This window comes from Cyprinodon tularosa, unplaced genomic scaffold (genome assembly GCF_016077235.1).
Source record: "Cyprinodon tularosa strain WSP-4 unplaced genomic scaffold, ASM1607723v1 ctg281, whole genome shotgun sequence".
NCBI lineage: Eukaryota > Metazoa > Chordata > Actinopteri > Cyprinodontiformes > Cyprinodontidae > Cyprinodon > Cyprinodon tularosa.
The window spans coordinates 581,219-604,813 of NW_024038987.1; the positions used below are offsets into that span (position 1 = coordinate 581,219).

General features: G+C 38.3%; 1 protein-coding gene across 1 annotated transcript; it reads left to right on the forward strand.

Annotated features, from left to right (window-relative positions):
* The first annotated feature begins 1,077 nt into the window (after positions 1-1,077).
* On the forward strand, positions 1,078-19,611 carry zgc:56585 (uncharacterized protein LOC393297 homolog). The gene is made up of 7 exons (XM_038290458.1): positions 1,078-1,248; positions 13,318-13,441; positions 16,170-16,276; positions 16,560-16,656; positions 18,707-18,783; positions 19,009-19,166; positions 19,278-19,611. The coding sequence occupies exons 1-7, from the start codon at positions 1,156-1,158 to the stop codon at positions 19,396-19,398; spliced, it is 777 nt and encodes a 258-aa protein (XP_038146386.1). The 5' UTR covers positions 1,078-1,155; the 3' UTR covers positions 19,399-19,611.
* Positions 19,612-23,595: the final 3,984 nt, after the last annotated feature.

Here is a 23,595-nt window from a genome sequence, read left to right on the forward strand (position 1 = left end):
TAGATTTGCAGGTATAAACCTATGGATTTACAGGTATAAACTTATAGGTTTACAGGTATAAACCTATAGATTTACAGGTATAAACGTATAGATTTGCAGGTATAAACCTATGGATTTACAGGTATAAACCTATAGATTTACAAGTATAAACTTATAGATTTACAGGTATAAACCTCTAGGTATAAACCTAGAGGTTTTTCCTGTAAATCTATAGGTTTGATTAAATTGTTTTGTTTTCTGCCTTTCCGAGTCTCTGTGAGTAGATACTTTTCCCACACAAACTGTTGCATCTGCTGACATTAAAGTATTTTGAATTATTATTTGCATAATGTTGCTGCCTACTTAGAGGCTTATTGTCATATACTTCAGCTGAACTGATTACATAAACAAATGAGACAAAAAGTAAAATCCTAAAGACACAAAAGACGTCTAAAGTACTTTCCATATTAGTTTTAATTTGATGACAGGTCTAAAAAGGGTAACAAACTTGGAATGTATCTTTTTCTGTAGCTTTCCTCCACATGGTGAAAACTTATAGTTTTTCCAAAAACGTGACTCAGTAATGAAGCCTGTTGATGGAATCACCCTTCTGTCTCCATCTAGCGGCCACAAGCAGCTATAGCATCTGTCACAGCCTGCGTGAACGGGATCCAAACAATGTAAAAAAAAAAAAAAGAAAAGAGAAAGATGTAGAGAGGAGGGATACTGTGTTTAGATAAACGGTAAACTGTTAAAGAAATGAGGCTTCAAGTTGTTTGGAGTTTAGAAGATGTTTTCCTAATGAATCACCAGACAGAAGATCTCAGCGGTTTAAACCCCTGAATTATTATGTTGCAATAAAGCAAAATGCCAAGGTAGTTTTTAGCTTTATACTGTGCTATTAAGAGTGTTTGTTTTGATTTCCTATATCATTTATTCAAGCAGTTCTTATAGGAACCCCATGCCTATTCTTCATAAAAAACAAACAAACACAAAAACAAAAAAACAAACATGTTTTTCTCCATCACCGGCATGTTAAAGCGCGTAGCTCCGGCCTCTGCGGGCGGGGTCAGCTGTGGGCGGGCACAGTTAAAATCCAACTTCTTTGGAACAAGAACAATTTCCATCTTTTGTTGAGTTCCTGAAGCCGAAGAGCTCCGTATTCTCCTTGCTGAGATGGCTTTGGATGGGAAAAGTGCGGTGGTGACTGGAGCAGCCATGGGCATAGGAAGAGCTGTGGTGGAGATTCTCCTGAAGAACAAAGCCAAGGTGAGAGCTTGCAATAAATACCGTCTGAACTCCTGAAGAAGGAGGGACTTCAAAGATAGGGTAAAACCACAGGCTCATTAGGAGAAAACTAATTAGTTTGTCTCAACTAAGCTTTATTAAAGCATCTTCATATGCAAAACAAGTCTTCATGTGTGGTAAATTGATGTTTTCTAAGTACTTGCAGTCTTGGTTTATGATGATCCAGCCTGTGTTGGTATTATACCCCCAAAAATCAAAGTCTGGCTGACCAAATAAACTAACAGTTAGAAAGGAACTTTGCATTATGAAATATCTGAGTTTGTAAATTAGAAATACACAGCTAACTGTAAACCCTGTGCAGAACACCAACATCATTTATTAAGGCTATAATTAGTGCTTTAAGCAGTCAGACTGGTTCTGTTGTGTTTTTGTTTTATGGGTTTCTACCTTAGATAACATCTTCATTTTCAGTTTCAAACTCAACAATTTTCAGGAGATTGTTTAGTAAACACATTTAATTTCACAAAGTTGGTTTATACAGTTTGACACAAAGGTATCATTATAAATGTAAATTTTTCTCCCGTTTTTACGACCATTTCTACATTTTGTTGTGTATAACAGCTAACCTCCTTGTAGTTTTATTGCAATGTAGAACTCACACAAAACTTACTTTTCAACTTCCTCTTAAATTCTGAGAAAAAATATTAGGTCATCTTCACATTTATTTCAATTCGAATTCTGAAAAGTGTGGTGTGCTTTTTACTCAGCCCCTTTAATCTGATTCTTCTCAATAAAATCCAGTCTGGAGAATGGAAAAAGCAGAACAGAAGCCCACACCTTTTAAATGGAAATATAACTAAACTAACAGGCCAAGCAAGAAGGACAATATTCCAGTATGCAGCGCAGAAGAGGAACTTAGGGGGAGCTGCAGAGATTGAACATCTGTTGTGAACATCTGTTGATAGCCCAAGTATTAGTGATGCACTCCACACATCTGTCCACTAAAGAAAAGTCGCAAAACTCAGTCACAAATGTAAGAAGTCCAATTAAAGATTATTGCTAGCCCTGTGGAGGTGCCGTGTTTGGACACTTCAATTTGAAATCAACCTGAACACACTACCTACATAGCAAAATATGGTGGTGGCAGCATCATTCTGTGGGAAGATTTCTCTTTTGCAAGGGCAGAGAGGAGTTTTAGAGTTGATGGGAATATGGATGTTTTCCAAATGTATTAATGTAAAAAGGTCTGAAATACAAGTTAAATGAACTTGACATTTTCCAACCTTAATCTTAATTTCTCCAGCCTTATGGCTGCTGTGATGACAAATTGCAAAGATAGCTACACTAATAAACTCTTTAAACGGTTTTCTGTTTGTTTGTACCCAATTAAATCGTAAAACATCAGTTAGCCACAGTGATTAAGCCCATAAACTGTTGGGAAATTAATTGAGTAAGGTTTTTTTTTTTCCATCCTTCAACCAGAACATGCTATGGCTGATGATGGCAAGCAACAAGTGGCAGAAACCTCCAGCTTTCCAAGTCAGAAGTCCTGTTTAAGATAGTTTAGGGTCTCTTAAGCCAGTTTGTTTCAGAACGTTTTGTATTTCATCCCTCAGGTTTTCAGGACCACATTATCCTTTAAACATCTGTTTAAATCTGTACACAACTCTTATGTAGAAGAAAGAAGGACCAATTATTGGAGGGCTGGGGGAAAGCTTTAGGTAACAGGTTTGTTTTTTTCTGCTAGAAGAAAAATCTTGTTTCAATAATGATCCCAGTATTGATAAAGAAAGTGTTTTGGTATATTAGCAGGTCCAATTGGAATTGAAATGGAAGAGATGGAACGGTTTGAGAATAACCACAGAGATTATATTACCTAATTTTAACTAATCACAACACTGGTGGAGACTTCCATTGAGCAATTGAACTAGGGAAGGTTTCTGCTCCTGACTGACATTCTTCTGAAACCAAGAAGACCCCAGACCTTTAAATACTGCTTTAAAGCGTTCTTAAATAATAGGCCTAAAATTTGAAATCAGTCGATGAACTCATGGCTTGGGTCATTGTGGCGATTCCCATGATTCCATCAACTAGAAGCACCTCATTTCTAACCCTTAAACTTCGTCCCATTTAGTGCAAAAATGTGAAGTTGAAGAAAAAGGATATATGGTTCAATATTTATTGCAAATAAATGTCCGCTACATCTAAATAAAACCATTCACTGGTCAACCTGTTAGAAAATTTGCAAGTAAAATAAATTCAGGAAACTTTACTTTGATGTTATGTAAATCATTTCCATGTATTTACATGGATAGTTGAAAGGAGTTATAACCTGAGGTGAAACTACAACCATTACAGGAAAGGTTTACCTACAGAAACATAAACAGCTTAATGCTCCTTTAGAGACCACAACTAGTCATTATTTCACTTCTGTTGATGTGCAGCACTTTGGTGGACCTTGTCTGTTAAACGCTATAAAGAGCTATATTAACTAAACAAGCCCTCGGAGAGTGTAGATCTCCAAGCAGCGAATTTTGTCCCATATTGTGACAAACACCTATAGCTAAAACTCGCACATGATCTGGATAATTATGATTTTTTCCCTGACATGAAGCTCACATTTGCCAACAGTGTCCTTAAAATCCTTTCATACGTTTATAAATAAAGCACAGCTTGTGTCTGCAGCCTCTGGTGTTTGTTCTGCTCTCACCTTTCCTGTGTTTTTGCATTCTTTGTCTTCAGTATAATACCTCTGGACTGATTCTGAAGCTGTCAATAGTCACTGCTACCACTCTGTGGTTTAGGGGGGAACTGCTTGATTGCCAAATAATGTTAAACAAAACATCCTGCATACAGATTCATCCGTTTTTACCAACATTTTTCATAAAAATGTAATTAAAATCCATTATTAACTTGTCAAGTTATCCTTTACACAGACAGACAGAAGGAAAAAAGAACATACACAAGCTCGACTACAGACATAACCTCCTTAATAAAGCGGGAGGATAAAATGTCGACTAACACAAATACAAAAAACCCACCCAAAAAACGGGATAAAATAAATGAATAAAATCACTTTCATTCAGCAGAAGTAGACATAGATGGCTGACAAATAACCAGTAGGACTTAAAACTGTACTGTAAAGTGAAAAGTATCCAGGTACACACCATAACTGCGTTTTTTTCTCCACTGGTTTTGTGAAATTTTACCCTTTAATACTGCCTCTAATCAGTGTATGTTCGCCCCATTTACAGAGGAATGTTCTGTTTGTTTATCCACCAAGTTTCACAATTCAGTGGGAAGCCAAACTGTGTTCTGAAACACTGGATCTTTTTACACTCCACGTTTTTTTTTTTTTTTTTTTAATGAAAGAAGAGAACAAACTGTGTCATGAAGACGGGATCACATGCAGACAGCTCAGACCAAATTATGGAGTGGCACAGCACTCCACAAATCTGATCTTTATGGATGAGTGGACACAGTGGACACTAAATTAAAAATAAAAAGTCCTGCTTACCACCTTCTCTGTAGGTACCAGTGGAAGAAGTTATCTCAGATGAGACCAAAATTGGTCATTTTGTAGAGCTGGTCAGAGATCATAGGGATATAAAAGGAGCCAAATACAGAACAAACCTGGAGGAAGATCTGTCCAACAGGACAGTGACCCTCGATGTACAACCAGAGCTGCAGTTAAATGGGTCAAAGCATGTGGAAATGTTAGAGTCTAAGTCCAAACCCAAATCTAACGGAGAATCAGTAGTACGACAAAATATATCTGTGTTCACTCTGTCCAACCTGACAGAGTTTGGGCTGTTTTGCAAAATGGATGAGCAAACTTTTCAGTACTAAGATCTGCAAAGCTGTGGGGGAAGAAACACAAATCAAAACATTGGCTCTGAATCCTAGCAGATATGTTTTTGTAAAAAAGTAGGGGGGAAAAAAATCAGTATTTTTTCCACTGCTTCACAATGATGCTCTGTCCTGAGTGTAGCCTGGGGTTCTTGCATCACCTTGACTTTGAAGAACTACCAGGTGCACATACTCTGTTTTGGTACACAGTGAAGTGAATGCACGCTTTCAGTCATAGTAAAGAGCAATTTTAAGGTCCTTATATCATTCGAGGGTAAAGCCTAGAACCCTCCTTTCTCTTATTCCTTCTGCATTCATGCATGGTCCCTTTCATCTCTTACACACAACGCATTACTGAAAGAAAATCACAATAAAAAACATCTAAGTGGATTTATTTTCATATGTTTGGAAGTGTCAGCTCATATGATGTATGCTGTAATGGAGAATAGACACCAAAATCACAGTTTTTCTTTTACTTTCCATTAAAACCATTCAAGCCCAGACGGGTGTCTCTTTTCTCTTATTTAACAAAATATAACCAACACAATAAAACCACAATGGTCACAGAAATAACTTCAATCTGAGAAAAGTTATGAAAAATTAAAATTCCATGAAAATGACCAAATGAGAGTCAGACATTGCTTTTCAACTGTTCTTAAACAGAATGATTTTAAACAATAAACTAATAAAACAGGCAAGGAAAAACATTATGTTATCCCTAAAAAACCCCCCACAGAAAATAATGTCCCCAAATGGACATTTTAAACAAAGGCATGTCCACTAATTAGCATAGCAGGTGTGTACAATCATGTAATTAGTCAATGGGACTATATATAGGGCTATATGGAAGTCTGTGCTGTATGGTGACCTGGTGTGTACTGCACTCAACCTGGACCAAATGAAGCAAAGGAAAGAGCCATCTCAGGAGATAAGGAAGAAAATTATAGACAAGCATGTTAAAGGTTAAGGGCTAAAAGACCATCTCCAAGTAGCTGGATGTTCCTCTGACTACAGCTGCATGTTACTCAGAAATTTAACATGCATTGAACTGTAGCCAACATTCATGGATGTGGTCGTAGGAGGAAAATTAATAACAAATTGAAGCCTAAAATATTACAAAGAGCCCAGAAAAAAAACTTCAAAAGGGATGAAAGGTGAACTTTGAGCTCAAAGAACATCAGTGTTAGATCGCACCACCATTGTTTGAGCTAAATTGGACTTAATGGGAGACGACCAACAAGGACAACCTTATTGAGAAAAAAAAAATAGACTGGAATTTGCAGTACTGCATGTTGACAGGCCACAAAGCTTCTGGGGAATTTTCCTATAGATAAATGAGACAAAAAAAAGTTTTTTTCTAATACACATCAGCTCTGTGTTCACATAGAAAAATTGAGCATAACAATAAGAACACTGTCCCTAATGTTAAACATGAAGGAGACTGTTATGTTCTGCGGCTGCTTTGCTTTATCAGGCACAGGGTGTCTGACACTGGGAAGCATATTTCTCTCTAAAATTCCTTGATGGTCTTGAGATTTCATTGAACCCTGCAGAGATTCAGAGAGCTTGGTCTCAGTGACAGGCCATGTGTCTTCCAACAGGATGACGACCCAAATGAATGGCTGAGAGGAAAACACTGTTCTATTCTTAAGTTGCCTTCTATGAACTTTGAACTAAATCCTATTAAGCATCTTTGGAAGGAGCTGAAATATGCTGCCTGCAAAGATGCCCTTCAAACCTAAAACAACTGGAGCAAACCATGAGGAATTGACCAAAACACCTGCTGAGAGGAGCAGAAGTTACTGTTACAGGAATAATTTGATTTCAGTGATTTTAGTTATATACTATATACACAGTAGACTGGGTGTTGATGTAACGCAGGAGGTCTGGAGATACAATATTGGTGTACCTTCTAAGTCTTGAACGAGGAGGGGGAGAGGCAGTGACAGTGTCACAAGGGTTTCTGGGCCTTGTTGATAAGGCTGGTAGCGGATGGTAATAAACTTCCTGTAGCGTGAGGTTTTGGTCCTGATGGACTGCAGCCTCCTGCCAGAGGGAAGTGTCTGAAATAGTTAGCGGCTGGGATGTGAGGGATCAGCCACAATCTTCCCTGCATGCTTCAGAGTCCTGGAGGTTTACAGATCCAGGAGAGATAGAAAATTGCATCCAATCACCCAATCTGCAGACCGGATGACACACTGGAGGTGAGGATGGATTCAATGATGGAGGAGTAGAAGTGCTGCTCCTCTGCTGGGCTTTCTTTGTGAGGGAGTTGATGTTCAGTTTCCACTTTAGGTCCTGTGAGATGATAGTTCCCAGGAAGCGAAAAGACTCCGTAGTGTCAATTGTGGAGTCACAGAAGGTGATGAGGATAGTTTGGGCTGAGTTCCTCCTGAAGTCCACAACCATCTCCACTGTTTTTAAAGCTCCAGGTTGTTCTCCTGCATTATGTAACCAGATGGTCAACCTCCCACCTGTAAGCGGACTTGTCACCATCACAGATGAGTCAGATGAGAGTGATGTGGTTCGCAAGCTTCAGAAGCTTGACAGACTGATGACTGGAGTTGCAGCTCTTGATGTACAGGGACAAGAGCAGAGGAGAAAGAACAGCCCTGGGGGAACCAGTGCTGATGAGCTGTGAGTCAAAGACATGTTTTCCCAACTTCACGTGCTGCTTCCTGACAGACAAGAAGTCTGTAATCCAGCATTAGGTGGAGTCAGGCACACTCAGCTGGGAGAGCTTCTCCTGAAGCAGAGGTGGGATGATTGTATTGAAGGCAGAGTTGAAATCCACACACAGGATTGTGGTGTAGGTACCTGCGGAATCCAGGTGCTGGAGGATGTAGTAAAGGACCACGTTGACAGCATCATTTGCAGACCTGTTAGCTCTGTTGGAAAACTGTAGGGGGCCCAGCAGGGGGTCAATGAGCTCTTTCAGGTGTGAAAACACAAGGCGTTTTTTAAAGGACTTGAAAACAGAGGTCAGGGTCTAAAGTCATTAGGTCCTGTGGACCTTGGCTTCTTGGGAACAGGGATAATAGTGGATGATTTGAAGCAGGTTGGGATGTGACATGTCGCCAGTGAGGTGTTAAAAATGTCTATGAACAATGGAGAAAGCTGATCAGCACAGTGCTTCAAGTTGGATGAAGAGGCAGAATATGGTCCAGCAGCTTTCCAGAGGTTCTGTCTTCTGAAGAGTTTATTAATATTTCTCTGTCATTTATGGAATAAGTTGTAACTGAGGTGGGTGGAGGAGGTGGAGGAGGATTGTGAGAGGTGGGGGAGGTGTCATGGGGGGTGGTTGCAGGACTGTCCCTTTTACCCCGTTTACACTACCCTTAAAAAACTGAGCCGAGACCGGTCCGAGCTCAGTAACTGAGATAACTTGTCGTGTGTGAACGGAAACAACCTGAACTGAACCGAGATAAACATAACCGGACCGCGCTAACTGCAGACCAGTTCCCGAGGTGGGTTCGGCTTGGTTTTTTCCTGGCTCGGTTCTCTGATAACAAGAGCGCATGAGCAGAACGCGTCATCGCCGACTGGCTGAACATGCCGATTCACACTCCATTCCAGAAAGTCGGCTTCCCAAAAGCCGACTTTCTCAAGTACATCCGCGCAAGGTTGCCGTCTTCGCCTGACCCACCGCAAACACGGAAGTACAGCAATAATAATCAAGCATAACTTTCTGAATGTGACGGGCGCCGCCATTTTGATTTGCTTGATTCCCTCCTCCTTCGTCTTCTTCTTCTTGGGTTTTACGGCGGTTGACAAACAGCGTTTGGTGCATTACCGCCACCAGCTGCTTGAGTCCCTCCTTCAATCCTAGCAGTAATACCGCACATCGTCACTAGGAGGCGAGGAGTCGAGGCGTCGAGATAACCGAGATAAGTGTGACGTGTGAACGGTCGTCAAAACTGAGCTTGGCCTGGTTACCGATCCAAGCTCGGACCGGTCTCGGCCTGGATCGGTTTTTCAAGGGTAGTGTAAATGGGGCTTAAGTCTGTCGAAATGACAGAAGTCATTCAGGTTGTTGGGTAATCGTTGGTTGTTCATGGAGTGGGGGGTTTCCCCACCCCGTCCTCCTGAAGGCCGCACCCCCATAACCTGCAAACATGCCAACTAGTCAGAATTTGTAAAGTTAGCCTAGCAGCATGGAATAATACATTAGATGAGGGCAGTGGCTTGATGAATGGGCTGCTACAGACCGCTATGGAGAGCATATTTCCCCTTATGACATCATCAGGGGGTTGCTTTTCAAACGGACAATATCTATCACACATTAACTAAGAGGTGGAGGAAGAAAACGATAGAGGGAATTTTTTTTTGTCCATCTGTGAACCTAGTACATGGGCTTCGGGACACATATCACTCTTGAAAAATGTTTATAATGTAAATTGTGCATTATACTTAAATTTAAGGTAAGGGTACCCCTTAAAAATGGTTAAAAAACATAGTCTGGCATTTATTTGTTTGTTTTGATAGCATTTGTATTTATTTTTACTTTCATTAAATGAGGGGTTCCAACAATTTTGTCCATATGTGCGAAGTCCTGCAGATAATAAATCCACCCTAATCACACATCAAACCGCCCAAATTCTCACAGAGATGTGAGATGTAAAGCCATTCCCTTCTGGTGCCTGCTTCAGCAAAGCAGCATTGTACAGGCAAGTTTGAACAGTTTTGATAAGCTGAAGTTGGAGAGGGGATGCCAAGCCACGGCATCAGATACGTCGCCTTCAGTCATCAGCATGGTGAGAACAGATAAACAGAATGGAAATACAGATTGGTCCTAGAAGATGTGGGTAAAATAAACACTGAGATGAATAATCAGCTTTGTTTATCAGTTAAAAATTGAGTTACAATGAGATTACAGGTATGATAAAGCATTAATCATGAGGTAATGATTACTGGGTCCGATGGAAAAACACTAGCTTTAGCTAAGTCTAGGAATGACAAAAAAGTTCATGCCTCACAGCACATGAGTAATAGGCTTTTGAATACACATTATGAGTTAAAAGCAGGAAGTGACAAACACTGCAAGCAGGAGGGAATCATTGGGCTGTTTTTAGGGTGTAAATGAAAACATGCAAGGTGGATGACAAAATAAAGCACTCCTAAGAAATTAAGTATCAAACACTTTAAACAAGTTTGAGTGAGAAATTAACCTTCTGTTTACATTTCAAATTAAAAGCAGGAAATTAGAGCTGAATTCGTTCTGGCTATGAGGAATTCTGCCCCAGTTTAATTTAGAATATTGTGGGGATGGCCTTTGAAGTTGTTTGCCAGCAGGCCTTAAAAAGCTGAAAAACAGCTGTTTAACATTTCCACATTGTGTCACGTTTCAGCCAAAATCCTAAGTGTGCTTTATTAGAAAAAGATGCTCTTGTCCAATGAGGCCACATTGGACAAGATGTTCTGCTACGTAATGCTGGACATCACCCTGCCCACCCACTGTCCATGGTGAAACTATGCAGATAGCAGCGTCAAGCTGCTGGAATCTGTTTCTCTAGATAGAAACAGAGGAGCTGGAAAGATGTATAGAGCTAATTATGGGACAATTCTGGAGGGAAAACTGTTAGAGGCTACAAAAACTTTCCACTGAACCAGATTTTCATCTTCTAGCAGGAAAACCTGATACATACAGCCAGAGCTGCAATGAATCAAAACATTTTAGTTTTTTGAAAAACCTTCACTAGACTTTAAGTTGTTTCCGATGTGTGCTGCTACAATACAGACGATTCAGATTCAAATTCCTCCACGGTATTATCATGAGTTTTTGCAGGAGCCAGCTGATTAACTCCTTAAATAATATGCATTATGTGGACCAGACAAACACGCAACATACATGATGACTCTGGGGTAATGAAGTTGACTATGTTCAAAAGAAGTATGTGCAAAAATAGCAGTCTGTAGATATCCAAAGATGCTTGGGACATACCCTAAAAAGACTGGAAACTATAAACATTAATTGATAATAATTATTTAGACACACTGCCTGGATTTAACTAAGCAAATAAGTTAAAACCTCCTATTGAATAATTATAGGAGGACTGATTGTCTGTCAGCTGGCAATCCGTTGTTTAATTCCAGCTGAGGCAATAAGTAGCTTTGTTTTCTTTCTTCACATTTATGTCGAAAGACATCCTTTGGTCATAAAAAAATATCTTGAAATAAGTGTCAAAGTTTAAAATCTCTGACATGAGAAAACATCATAAAAGAGATGCAGAAACTACTAAAATTGGGTTTAAAATTATCCAAATATTGGAATGATAGTAAAAGTGGTTGGAAAAAAATCCTGAATGATCGTGAAAACAAAATGCTTCTATGCTACAGAGTGTAAGGATTAGACTCTGAAGGACTGGAAAAAGGTCTTGCCACAATTCTTAAATCTAAATATATATATATAAAATCTAAATCCTAGATCGTATACCTAAATATTTAGAACATATGCTAATTAGCTTTGCCCCCAACTCATAGAAACTGCAATAAGAATGGGGGATGGCCTGTGTTCTTCAAGATGCCTCCTCTTCTTATCAATTTTCTTTTGTGCTGGTGTTTATATATTCTTTAAAGATTAAAGATATAGATTTAGGATATGTTTTTGGATTTAACATTAAGAAAAAGATTTAAAACATATGCTTAGACTTAAAAGTAGCCCTGCGAAGGATAAATCTAAGATTCAAATGTAAATGTAAGACGGTAAAATATATATAACATTTGTATTTTGTATTGTTTTTCTAAATGTCAGAAAAAAAGCACTAAATGTGAAGAAAGGTTGCTAAATAACAAAAATGAGATTTGTTTTGCTAAATGTCTTAACGCCCCTATAAAAACTGGATGGAAATAAATCTTCAACATGGCAGAAGTTCAGCGAAACAATGTGTGCTGTAATTAAAGTATTTGCTATTGATGAAACAAGTTAGGTGCAGTATTTCCATGCCCTGTTCATATGGATACACTGCTAAAGACAATACAATTATGAATATTTGGAAAATATGAAACAGCATCAGTTTCTCTATACTCTAATCTTCCCCAATAGTTATTTTCTTATTACAAAGATGTAATTTCTCTGGCTTCTACATGCTGATGAAGATTCTCAGTCATCCAGGTCATAGTCATTCCGTAAAAGTTTTAAAAAACTTTCCAGTGGATTGTTTTTTAAACTGTTCTGGTTTCTATAGCATTCCCATTCACAGTCATGTAAGTTGGTTTCATTGCATGTCAGGCAGAGAGAGAACTAGAGATGTCCCGATCCAGGTTTTTGCACTTTCGATCCGATACCGATATTGTTTTTGGACTTCCGATCCGATACCGATACTGGCCAATACCAGCCTATCCGAGCATGTATTTAAGTTTAAGTTAAAGTATTTAGCCTTAGTTGTAAGACTCATGTTGAAAAGGGTTTTAGTACTCTTGATAACATCTAGCCAGCTGAATTAGGTGAGATTGAATAAAACACAATGATTGGTAACAACAAACTTACCTGTTTATTAAGAGATAAACACAAACTGGACAAAATTATGAATAGCAATCTGAAATTGCACAGTGAACAGTAAAGCCGTAAACAGTTAAAGGTGCAAGTATTACAGTAAGTTTTAAAAAAAATGCCAAACAGGGAACACTGGCGCATAATAGTGGAATGGATCGTTTCAATCGGAGAAACGGGAAAATTCCGACCGGATTAAAAAAAAAAAAAAAACTGGATCGGCAGTCTGGATCGGCATTTTACATGCTTTGCCGATACGCATTTTTTTGCCAATATCGGCGTCCCGATCCGATCCACGTATCGGATCGGGACAAGCCTAGAGAGAACCTCCAACAAGCAAATTACATTGGTCTGAAAATTTCTTCAAGATTCACATCAACCAAAAACCTCAGTGCTTAAGTGGGTTTTCATAATAGACCTCAGTGGAAGGAAAAAATTATGCATGATTAATTCTTTTCAGAATTCAAAGCAGGCCATTAAGTTGGATTTAACTCCTTTAACTTTGGATCCCCAACCACAAATATTACGTAAAATGCCCTTGTCTAGCATGCTCTAACCTTAGGCACACTTCATATAAATCTAAAGCAGGCTAATGTTTACCAAGAGAAATATCTCTTAACGGGGACAATGTCCTGCTACACAACTGTAGATAAGAGTGCTGTTTACAGTAGAAGTCGATGTTTGCTAGATAGCTCTGACTGCATGTGTTTTGAACAATCTTGACAATAATCTGTATTTCCTCATTTGTACAGGTGGCCCTCTTGGACATAAATGAGACTGCAGGTGAAAATTTACTGGAGTCCTTGAAACAGCAGTATGGAGCAGGGCAGGCGTTGTTCATAAAGTGTGACGTTGAATCAGAGGAGCAGATTAAAGGTAACATATGGACTCACGCGTTAAAAACAAGGGTAAAAAACGTCAGCTGGAGGGCGGATTTCTGCAAAACACGTCAAACTACTGTATGCAGGCTGATGTTCTGAATGTTTTCATTCAAGTTGGTTGTCAGAAACTAGAAAGTCCAGACTCAGGAATAAACCAGGACAAAATGTGCAGAACAGGTATCTTTACTATGGGTGGAAAACTGCATCTTTCTTTGGATTGTCCCAGTAATTCCAGGGGTATAACCAAAGGTGTTTCATTACAGTGTTCACATGAGCTTACACTTTATAAGGAAGTAAAACAAAAGAGAAACTTGATCTACGGTAAAAGGACAATAATACAACTTTCTTGGCTCTACAGCCTTCAGCCTTTAGTGGACTGATGGCTTGTCCAGTGTTTACAGGTATAGCTAAGACTGTCACAAAATTAGGTGACTATAGATTGAAAGCAATGGTTAAAATATATCACTTTTACTGGTTCTTCACAGTTTATTTTTTCTCAAAACAAAAAGCACTTGAATTTTTCTATTAAATTTCTAATTATAAGTTTTTAACCAAGCAAGAACAAGGGAAGGTCTAAACAAAAATTAACCACGTTTTTCTGTGGTTTCTGATAAAAATTGTGTTACATAGATCCATATGGACTAAATATTCTGGCTTTCCAGAACATCGCTTTGAAAATAACCTGTTTAAATAACAGAGGCATCTAAGAATATTTATCAGTTCAATTCAAACCAATTTATTTAAATAGCGCCAATTCACAACATGTCATCTCAAAGCACTTTAAAGAAATAACTTAATTAGATCATGCGGTCAGATTTTTATCTGAAAAAAAAACAGCTGCTTCCGCAGATTCATTGACCGTGCAGGATTTGTTCATCCTAGAAGAGCATGTGGCGACATTAGATATTTGCTTGTATTTTCTGGTCAACTCTACAGGAATCTCTCATTCTGAGTGTGCATCCGGTGACTGTGGAGAGGAAAACCTCAATTTTAAGAGGAAGAAACCTCCAGCAGAACCTGGTTTAGTTTGACCGACCTTCTGCTGAGGCTGACTGGGGTTCAAGGAGATAGAAGTAGACAAGAGGAACATATAAGCACTGATCTATAAATACTTTCCATTTTAGAAAATGTAACGGTAAACTAACTCCGTACTTGGCTCTGTCTAGAAAAGAAATGGTTAATCAGATGAGCTCCAAGCCAGTTTTCATGTTGAAGGGATGAAAGAGAGCAAATAAAGTTAGAGTTTGAACCAACAAATACTGCAGAAAGGGAGGATGGATATTAGGGATGGGACGATTTATGAAAACCGTCCGAACCGTTCGGTTCGACTGTCTCAGTTCGATTCGCGTGTGTTTCGTTCGGTTCATGCACTGCCCTTTTTCTCATAGGCGAAGCATAAGACGGAGCTTTGCCATTTATGGCTTTATATATGAGAAGGATTTAACAGGAAGTCAATGAAGGGAACACTGTGAGATAGGCATGGATTTATGAAACACTTTACACTACCCTTAAAAAACTGAGCCGAGACCGGTCCGAGCTCAGTAACTGAGATAACTTGTCGTGTGTGAACGGAAACAACCTGAACTGAACCGAGATAGACATAACCGGACCGCGCTAACTGCAGACCAGTTCCCGAGGTGGGTTCGGCTCGGTTTTTTCCTGGCTCGGTTCTCTGATAACAAGAGCGCATGAGCAGAACGCGTCATCGCCGACTGGCTGAACATGCCGATTCACACTCCATTCCAGAAAGTCGGCTTCCCAAAAGCCGACTTTCTCAAGTACATCCGCGCAAGGTTGCCGTCTTCGCCTGACCCACCGCAAACACCGAAGTACAGCAATAATAATCAAGCATAACTTTCTGAATGTGACGGGCGCCGCCATTTTGATTTGCTTGATTCCCTCCTCCTTCGTCTTCTTCTTCTTGGGTTTTACGGCGGTTGACAAACAGCGTTTGGTGCATTACCGCCACCAGCTGCTTGAGTCCCTCCTTCAATCCTAGCAGTAATACCACACATCGTCACTAGGAGGCGAGGAGTCGAGGAGGAGTCGAGATAACCGAGATAAGTGTGACGTGTGAACGGTCGTCAAAACTGAGCTTGGCCTGGTTATCGATCCAAGCTCGGACCGATCTCGGCCTGGATCGGTTTTTCAAGGGTAGTGTAAATGGGGCTTATGAAAGCAGTCTGAAGGTTTAGGTTCTGGGTTTCATACACATGTGCGGTGGCCATGGATATTATTGCAACCCCTGAAATCAATGTTTTTGATGGAGAACAGCAAGGGTTTGGTAACAAAGCGCAAATCAGGTGTTCTTCATAACTTTACTACAATGATTTAATTAAATTCCTTTTAAAATAAAGTGATGAAATTATTTCCTAAATTAGAGAAAAAGTAGAATTTTAAAAGTAGAAGATTTAAATTTCCTTGTAGATTATGTAGCAAAATTTTGGAATTTGTCTTTTGTTTTTTCTTTTTAGCCTCATAAACTTTATGGCTTTTCTTGAGCTGCTACAGCTTTTTAAATCATGCAAATATCTGCAGAAATATTTTTTTAGCATCTCCAAAGATCCAATAAGGATGGATTATATGGATTATAGATTTTGTAAGTTTTTTGCCCAAAAGATGGTTCTTAAAACAGATAAGGCCTGCTAAATATCTGTTAATAATTTTTTGATCAATGTTGAAGGGATAATTAAGCAAAAGTTAAATCAATTTTTTCTCTCTAGCGGCTTTTCAGAAAACCACAGAAACCTTCGGGGGAATTGACATCTTGTGCAACAACGCTGGAATCCTAAATGAGAGCATCTGGGAGAAAACTGTCTCTATTAACCTTGTAAGAAACATCTACTACATGCAGCTGTATTTCATGATGCAAAAGAACTTCCAAAACACATTTGATGAAGACTTTGTGCTCACCCAGTTGCTTCCTTAGGTTGTCTAAGGAAGCAATTGGATAATTTGTAGCAGGTCAGGTGCTCAGATTAAATAACCTTTTATAGGCTTTACTTTACAGTAATTCTGTTTCATAACTGAGACTGAAACACCTGCCTGCTTGTACTGAGAAAAGTATATTTTATTCAGCAGAATCTGATGCTTTTCTGTACTGGCTGTTTCAGACTAGTGTCATCAGGGGGACATATATTGCATTGGAGCAAATGAGCAAGCTGAATGGAGGAAAGGGAGGCGTTATTATCAACACAGCCTCTTTGGCAGGTAAATGATGTATCCTGTTGCATTATGCAGTCAGATTTGAATGACAAGTTGAATGAAGAGAATGAATATAATCTCATTACTTTCCTTTAAGTTTTTTTTTTCTCTTCTTAAAATTCTGTCCAAAAATCTGTCATCTATTCAAATATTTTCCATTAGACCACAACAGGGCAAAACACTCTTCACCCTGTCATTATACTTACTCCTCCTTGCTTTACCTACTTTAATCTCCCCAAAAGCAAAGTCATCTATGTTTATATCTTTCCAAGCAGGTTTTAGACGATACGGTCTGTTTTTATTTGTTTTTCTTTCGTTTTTACAAAAAGCACATTTCCCACCTCTCATGCAGCTCAAAGTATGTGTGTGCCGGTACCTGGAATATAGATCTCTGTAGGCACAGACATTGATTGGTTCTTTTAACTTAGCTGGTTTTCCTTATTTATTTTTTCTATTGTTCCGCTTTTTCTTATGGTGTTGGCAGTACAGATATTTTTGGAAACTATAGTAATATTTGTACTTATTGTATGGAGTGGTAGACATTCTATTTTCTGGCATAAATGGAAAGTTCCCATTTGATATGAACAGTAGTTGCATTTCCATTACAAATGGGGGCAAAACTTTGTCGATATTAATTTTGAAAATGCTAATTTTTGTAATTGTTGTTATTCTATTAAATAAAAATACAATAAAATTGTATGTGAATAAGTCAGTTCATGGGATAACTCTTGAAAAACATGGCAGCAGCAGATGTAAACCCATGGATAGCTCCATATTTCAGCCCTGGCTCTAGCAGTCAGTCTCCTCATGAATCCAAATATGCTGCGCCATCATCCTCCAACTTCTTCCAGTCTTCTTCATCTTTTTAAAAGGCAGTAATGCTGCCTTCATGTGGTATCATAAAAAAAAATGACATTAAAATTGGACATGAACACCCAGTCATGTTGTGATTTCCACTGGAAAGCTGGAGAAATTTTATGATGCCAGAGTTGCCAAGATTAGGTAACCTTTGACCTCTCAACATGGTGGAGAGCAGAGAAAATATTGTAAATGATCAGTACTGCTTTATTAAAAGTTCTGTCATTGTGTTTGTAGCCCACCCAATGCTGTGACGTACATTTCTTAATATGATATCGTCATCTAAACTGTGGCGCAGTGGGTAGCACTGCTGCCTTGTCACAAGAAAGTTTGCTGCAACTGAAAAGCTTGCAGCAGGAAAGTTGTGGGTTCGATTCCCAGCCTGGGGTCTTTCTGCATGGAGTTTGAATGTTCTCCCTGAATATGCATGGGTTCTCTCCGGGTACTCTAGCTTCCTCCCACAGTCCAAAAACATGACTGTTAGGTTAATTGGCTTCTCTAACTTCTCCATAGGTTTGAGTGTGTGAATGATTGTTTGTTTAAAATAACAGTTCATGTTTGATTTCATCAGATGGAGAATAGCAGCCAGTAGGGCACTGTGCGCACTGTGTTCTGACAATCTTCTCATTTGATCTATGGTGAACGCCAGTGAGTGCATGATTTACTAGAACTAGGAGATGACCCTAACTTTCTGCCAAGTGGCAGGTCAGGATAATCTAATAGTAGCATGAGGTCCAGCTGCAGATCATGTGACTTGTGTGATTTGAGGTGTTTCCATTGTAGTTTTGGAAAATATAATTTTGATATGACCACAAAAAAACCACCACATCTAAGTGTAAAAACTTTTCATGCGGTTTTTTTTTTCAAAATTGCAGTTTTTCCAATTCGTCATTAGAGTTTGCACAATAGATGGTTAATGGAAATGCAGCTAGTGTCTTCCTAGGGGGATTTTTTTACTGCCATTGTGTTCATGAAATATGTTGATCTCATATTCATTGGTGTACTGCGGTGCGCTTATATAGCAATAAATGAAAACCCTGAGAAATAACTGTTAAAATAGATTGTCTAAATTTAGCCATTGTTAGGTTTTAAGACCTAACTGGGTGTTTCATGTAAAAAAAAAAATATGAAAACATAAAATATCAGTCCTATCCTATCACTCTTCTCTTCATATTGCATTGTATCTCTGTTGTTTTAGGTCTTGGTCCGTTGCAGAGCTGTCCCACCTACACAGCCACCAAGTTTGGAGTGGTGGGATTCACCAGAGCCATGGCAGTAAGGAAGATTTTTATCTAATTGTTTAAAACAATTTACCGAAAAAATTGTTTTAGGAGAATCTTTGTGCACAGCAAGCTTGACTATTACCTTACCAATCCTACCATTTCATATAAATAGGGAAAAACATTGCTATTTTAAAAATAAATCTTGTTAAAAATTGTTTTTAAAAGTTAGAAGTGAACTTTATATCTGGAAGCTAAACAGTGTGTGTTGGATTTTCAGGCAGCCTCTGATACTGCAGGATACGGTATCCGGTTTAATGCCATTTGCCCTGGGTTTGTGGAAACAGATCTAATGACAAACATCCCAGTAAGGTTGGGACAATTCTCCAACTTGGCTGGCGCCACACAAAAGTTAGTCGAAATGATGGGGACTTTGACGTAAGTTCAGGCTTTTTAAATGTTTTTCATTTGCATCTTGTTAGAAGTATTGTTTACGTTTGTCTGCATGTGCATAAAAATTCACGGATAATCTTGTCATTTCTGTGTCAGCGTGTCTGAGGTAGCCGAAGCCGTTCTGGAGCTGCTGACAGACGAGACAAAAAATGGAGAGGCCCTCCTGGTGTTACCTCAGGGAAAGAAATACATGCAGTTTCCAAATTCAGTTGAATAAAATAAACAACTGCAGTATCGCAAAACTGAATTAATGGTCAATATTTTGAATGAGTCCTGCTTAAATTCTAATCATTTATGTGTGCTTAAATGTATATCAAACTTATCCATGTATGGTTGTTGTGTTTTCTCTTTCTTCTTTTTTTTTTAAAACCTAAATGCAAAAATGTTTTATTGAACTAATTAAAAATCTACAGGGCTTAACTTTTTTATAGCTATTGAAAAAAATAAAGCATTGTTTTAATTTGATACCAGTGTTGTTAAAAAAAATAAAACAATAAAAAAATAAAACAATTAATCATAATTAGCTGCTTGTTCTTCAGACTTTACATTGCAAGCACAAGTATCCAATACATTTTTGTGATGTAAGACATGTAAAAGCATAACAGTGTGACATAAAATAATAAGGAGCAATCTAAGTCAGTTTTTTTTTTACTTTTAAAAGAAAAAAATGCCATTAGGATCTGGATTTACAGCTGTTAGGCATTAACCTTAATTATAATTCTGTAACTGCTTTGATGTTCCTTTAATACAAAAACGTCAGACTGCATCTTTGCGCCAGCTTTAAAACATCATCTTAGAGCGGACGTTTTGCTTTGTATATTATGGGCTGTACTGTCTTAGACGAACTACGTTGTAATTTTGTATACACAGAGTGTATACAAAAAGAAATTTTGATGTATGCAACTTACAACAGTCATATAAACATTACCATTTGTAAAGTGCAACAGTGGTCAAGAATGTAAACAGTGTAGGAGAAAAGGAAAAACCAGTCATGGTGCAAAAGGCATTGATATGGAAAGGTTCAGGGCAGTGCAAAATAAATACAGTGTAAAATGTAGTAGAACATTGAGTTGTGTTCTATTTAAATGGATTATAAAAGTTTCAGCCACATTGGTAGTGCAAAATAATGTTGCAAGTGTGATGCAGAGTCCAGTCTGATGGTAGCAGGGAAGAAGCTGCTGCAGAACCTGCAGCGGATGCTGCAAAGCACAATTCAGCAGCTGCATAATTTTTTTTTAATTTTCATTGTTGCTTCATCCGGATATTACATTACCATGCAAGTTACTAGTAAAAAGAGTTACTAGTTACAGTTACTGTTGATTGCTTATACCAAAAAGTAATGAATTGTTGTTAAACGTAACTTTTTAAGAGATTTTTTTTAAATGAACGCAATGTCAGTATAACACAAGTTTGTCATTAGTTGTTTAAATTCTATTTTTTTCCTGGTTTATCTTAATCTGGGGCTATGAAAGATCCCACTGAGATATGTGTTTAGTGATGCAGATCTGAACGACAAAAAGTGTGTGCTGTGCTCTGAACATGTACAGGTTCTGGTTCTGACTTCTTACCTCTACTGTCCAGCAGATCCCTGACAGCAGGCGCTCCTGTAATATCTACTAATGCTCATCGCTCTGATTCTTTCTTTTCTACCTTGATAAAAAACAATCCAAAAGTCACAGAGAATTTCTCATCAATATAAATTCACTTAGTTTTTCTGTGCAATGGCAGCGTTCATAACACAACAAGGGTTTTCTTTATCCTGACAGGATTTTACCTGGTTAAATAATAATTAAAGTAAACAATTCTAGGATTTCAATAACTAGTCATCATTTAGAAAGCTTATGAAGCGAACATGTCTGAATTATTTCATTTTTTTAATATTAGGATGGGATGTGGCTGTTGTGTTCCAGAAAGATGGCGAGGCTAACTTTGTAAGTGCTCTCGCCAGTCTAGCTGAAAACGTATGGGTAAAATTAAGTATGTTGCTGCTGCCACACATTGCAACTGACCAGACTCTACTTTAATTCAAAGTTTAGCCAAGTTCTGGTAATCATTTGGTGAGGAAAGAGTTATAAAAAGAAACATCTGTGCACGGAAATACAAAGCCGACTGAGGTATAAGCACTCAGAAAGCACTGCTCCTAAGGTGACCAGATTTCTGCAATCTAATCTGGGGACATTTCCAACTAGTAGATAAAAAGAAATACATATGATCAAAATTAAAATACGAAACAGGGACAGTAATGCTTTCATTCATTTTTACAAATGTATTAATATTTAAACGACAAAAATCAAGTGTAAAATCCAGATGTGCCTCTCCTATTTCCTAAGATTAATACAATTATAAAATAAATCAATTGATAGTGTTTATTAGTGCCTAGTCTTCTTCCCTCTCCCTCTTCTTTTCTTTCGAGCTGACTTCTACCTGCTCTCTGTTTAACTATTCTAAGCAGATTTTTTTTCCTTCTCTTCAACTGTTCTTTCCATGTTTTATTTTCCTCAGCTTTCATTCAATTTTCTTTTTATCAGTTTTCTAATCCTCTCCTATTCTATGAATTGAACACTAATCGAAAACAGGGACATAATACAATCAAAATCCCTTCCCAACACATTTAATCTCATCACACATAGTATATTATTATGATGATGGTGATTATTGTTGTTATGTCATCTGGTTAAATAGTGAAAAGGCTAATCATCACAATATTTGGAGCTACAAGTAAAAACATCTAATAAATGAAAATTAAACAGGTGATTATCTCTTCCTTCATCGTTCTCAGATCATGCAGATCGTGTGTCAAGTTTTCTTTTTATTGACTCTTATCTTTTATAATGAGGAACTTTCATCCAAACAGAGTGGTAGAAAAGTAGACCTAAGCCTGGAAGTCTATCCTCATAAATCACAACCACAGAACAGCCAAGCAACTTATAACTCTACTTATACTCTTACTATCTAAAGATATAAACTAAAGGTAACTGATCAGTTCTAAAAACATCTTTAGTTGAACTCTTGTTGATCCCTGAAGAACCACCGAACTAGATTAGCTCCTTACAAGGAATTTTCATATTAAAAAAAACAAATTTACTCATACCAGCTGCACCCAATGGTCTGTCTTACTTCTTGTTGATTAACTTGGTTTATATTTCATTTCTGGTCCTCATCTTTAGTAAAACAAAACATATCTAAGCCCTTTTTCTTTTTAAAATGGGCACCAACCAACATTTATCATGTCTGGTTGGTGCCCAATTCAAATCCAATGAACCGGTTAACACACTCACTTTTCTCCTCTGTTTTAGTGTGGTGCACTCTGTTCCTATTCTAAACGTTAACCAGCCAACCAGCCAGCTAACAGCTGTTTCTGCGAGCAACATGCTCACACATAAAAACAGTCTACATCAATATTTCCCCCCTCATTCATTAAAGGGTTAAAATCGGGGACATTTCCGGGGACAGGTTTAGCTGGGGGACAGGTGTTCCAAAATGGGGACCATCCCCAGAAATCAGGGACGTCTGGTCACCGTAATCCACCCGCACATGCAATACATTGAGGTGACAGGAATTTTCCATTGGTAACTTAACTGTTCAGGTCGGGTCAGTTCAAATAGGATCATTCATTTTCCATTTCATTGAAGTAGTATCTTAATGGGGGCATGGTCTTAAATAGCAAGGTGGCTCTGCAGTCCGATGTGTATAGATTTAAGATACGCTACAACAGCCTGCTACATTTATGGCTGTAGTCTAACTTGGAGTAATAGAGGAGTACCAAGAAGGCTGTGGACAGCTAGAAGAGGTAATCTGGGTATGTGCAGGAGGGAAAGAAACAATGCAGTAACTCATGTAAAGGTAAGCTAATGCTACATAATTATAGGTTGGTAGTTCCTTTAAAGGTGCTTATGCACACAATAGGCCCAGCATAAAATGATTTCATTGCTGTAGATCTTATATCAAATAAGCTGTGAATAGAGATGTCTCCGTCTAACCAATTGGTGACCAACAGTCCTCTGACGTTTGACACAGAAGGGTTTAAACCCCAGGGGAGCGGCCTCTAAAATCAGTAATCTTACTAATGGAAATGTTATATATAAAAAAAAAAAAAAAAAAAGGTAAATCAAGCCATAGTGAATTGTTCTAAGTTGGTACTAATGAAAAAGACATTATTGTCTTATCAGCCTGTGGTTTCAGATTTAAAATTCAGACTCAATGTCCCCAACAGTTGCAGACAGTATCAGATGATGTCACTATTTAGTGACACTTGATGTCTTGGTGATGAACTCATCGTCTTTGGCTTCATCCAGAACTGGAAGAGAAGGCTGTTTTCAACCACTTGTATCTGGGATCTCGTCTCTTGGTCATAATCCAGATTTCATGACCATACCTGGAACACATCCTCTGGTCCCCCTTCTTTTGCAGGGGA

Bases quoted from the DNA above. Each gene is read 5' to 3' on its own strand.
- zgc:56585 (XM_038290458.1), top strand. From the start codon at position 1,156: ATGGCTTTGGATGGGAAAAGTGCGGTGGTGACTGGAGCAGCCATGGGC. The intron at 16,277-16,559 runs GTAAGAAACATC...TGGCTGTTTCAG, and splicing joins AAACTGTCTCTATTAACCTT to ACTAGTGTCATCAGGGGGAC. The intron at 16,657-18,706 runs GTAAATGATGTA...CTGTTGTTTTAG, and splicing joins CAACACAGCCTCTTTGGCAG to GTCTTGGTCCGTTGCAGAGC.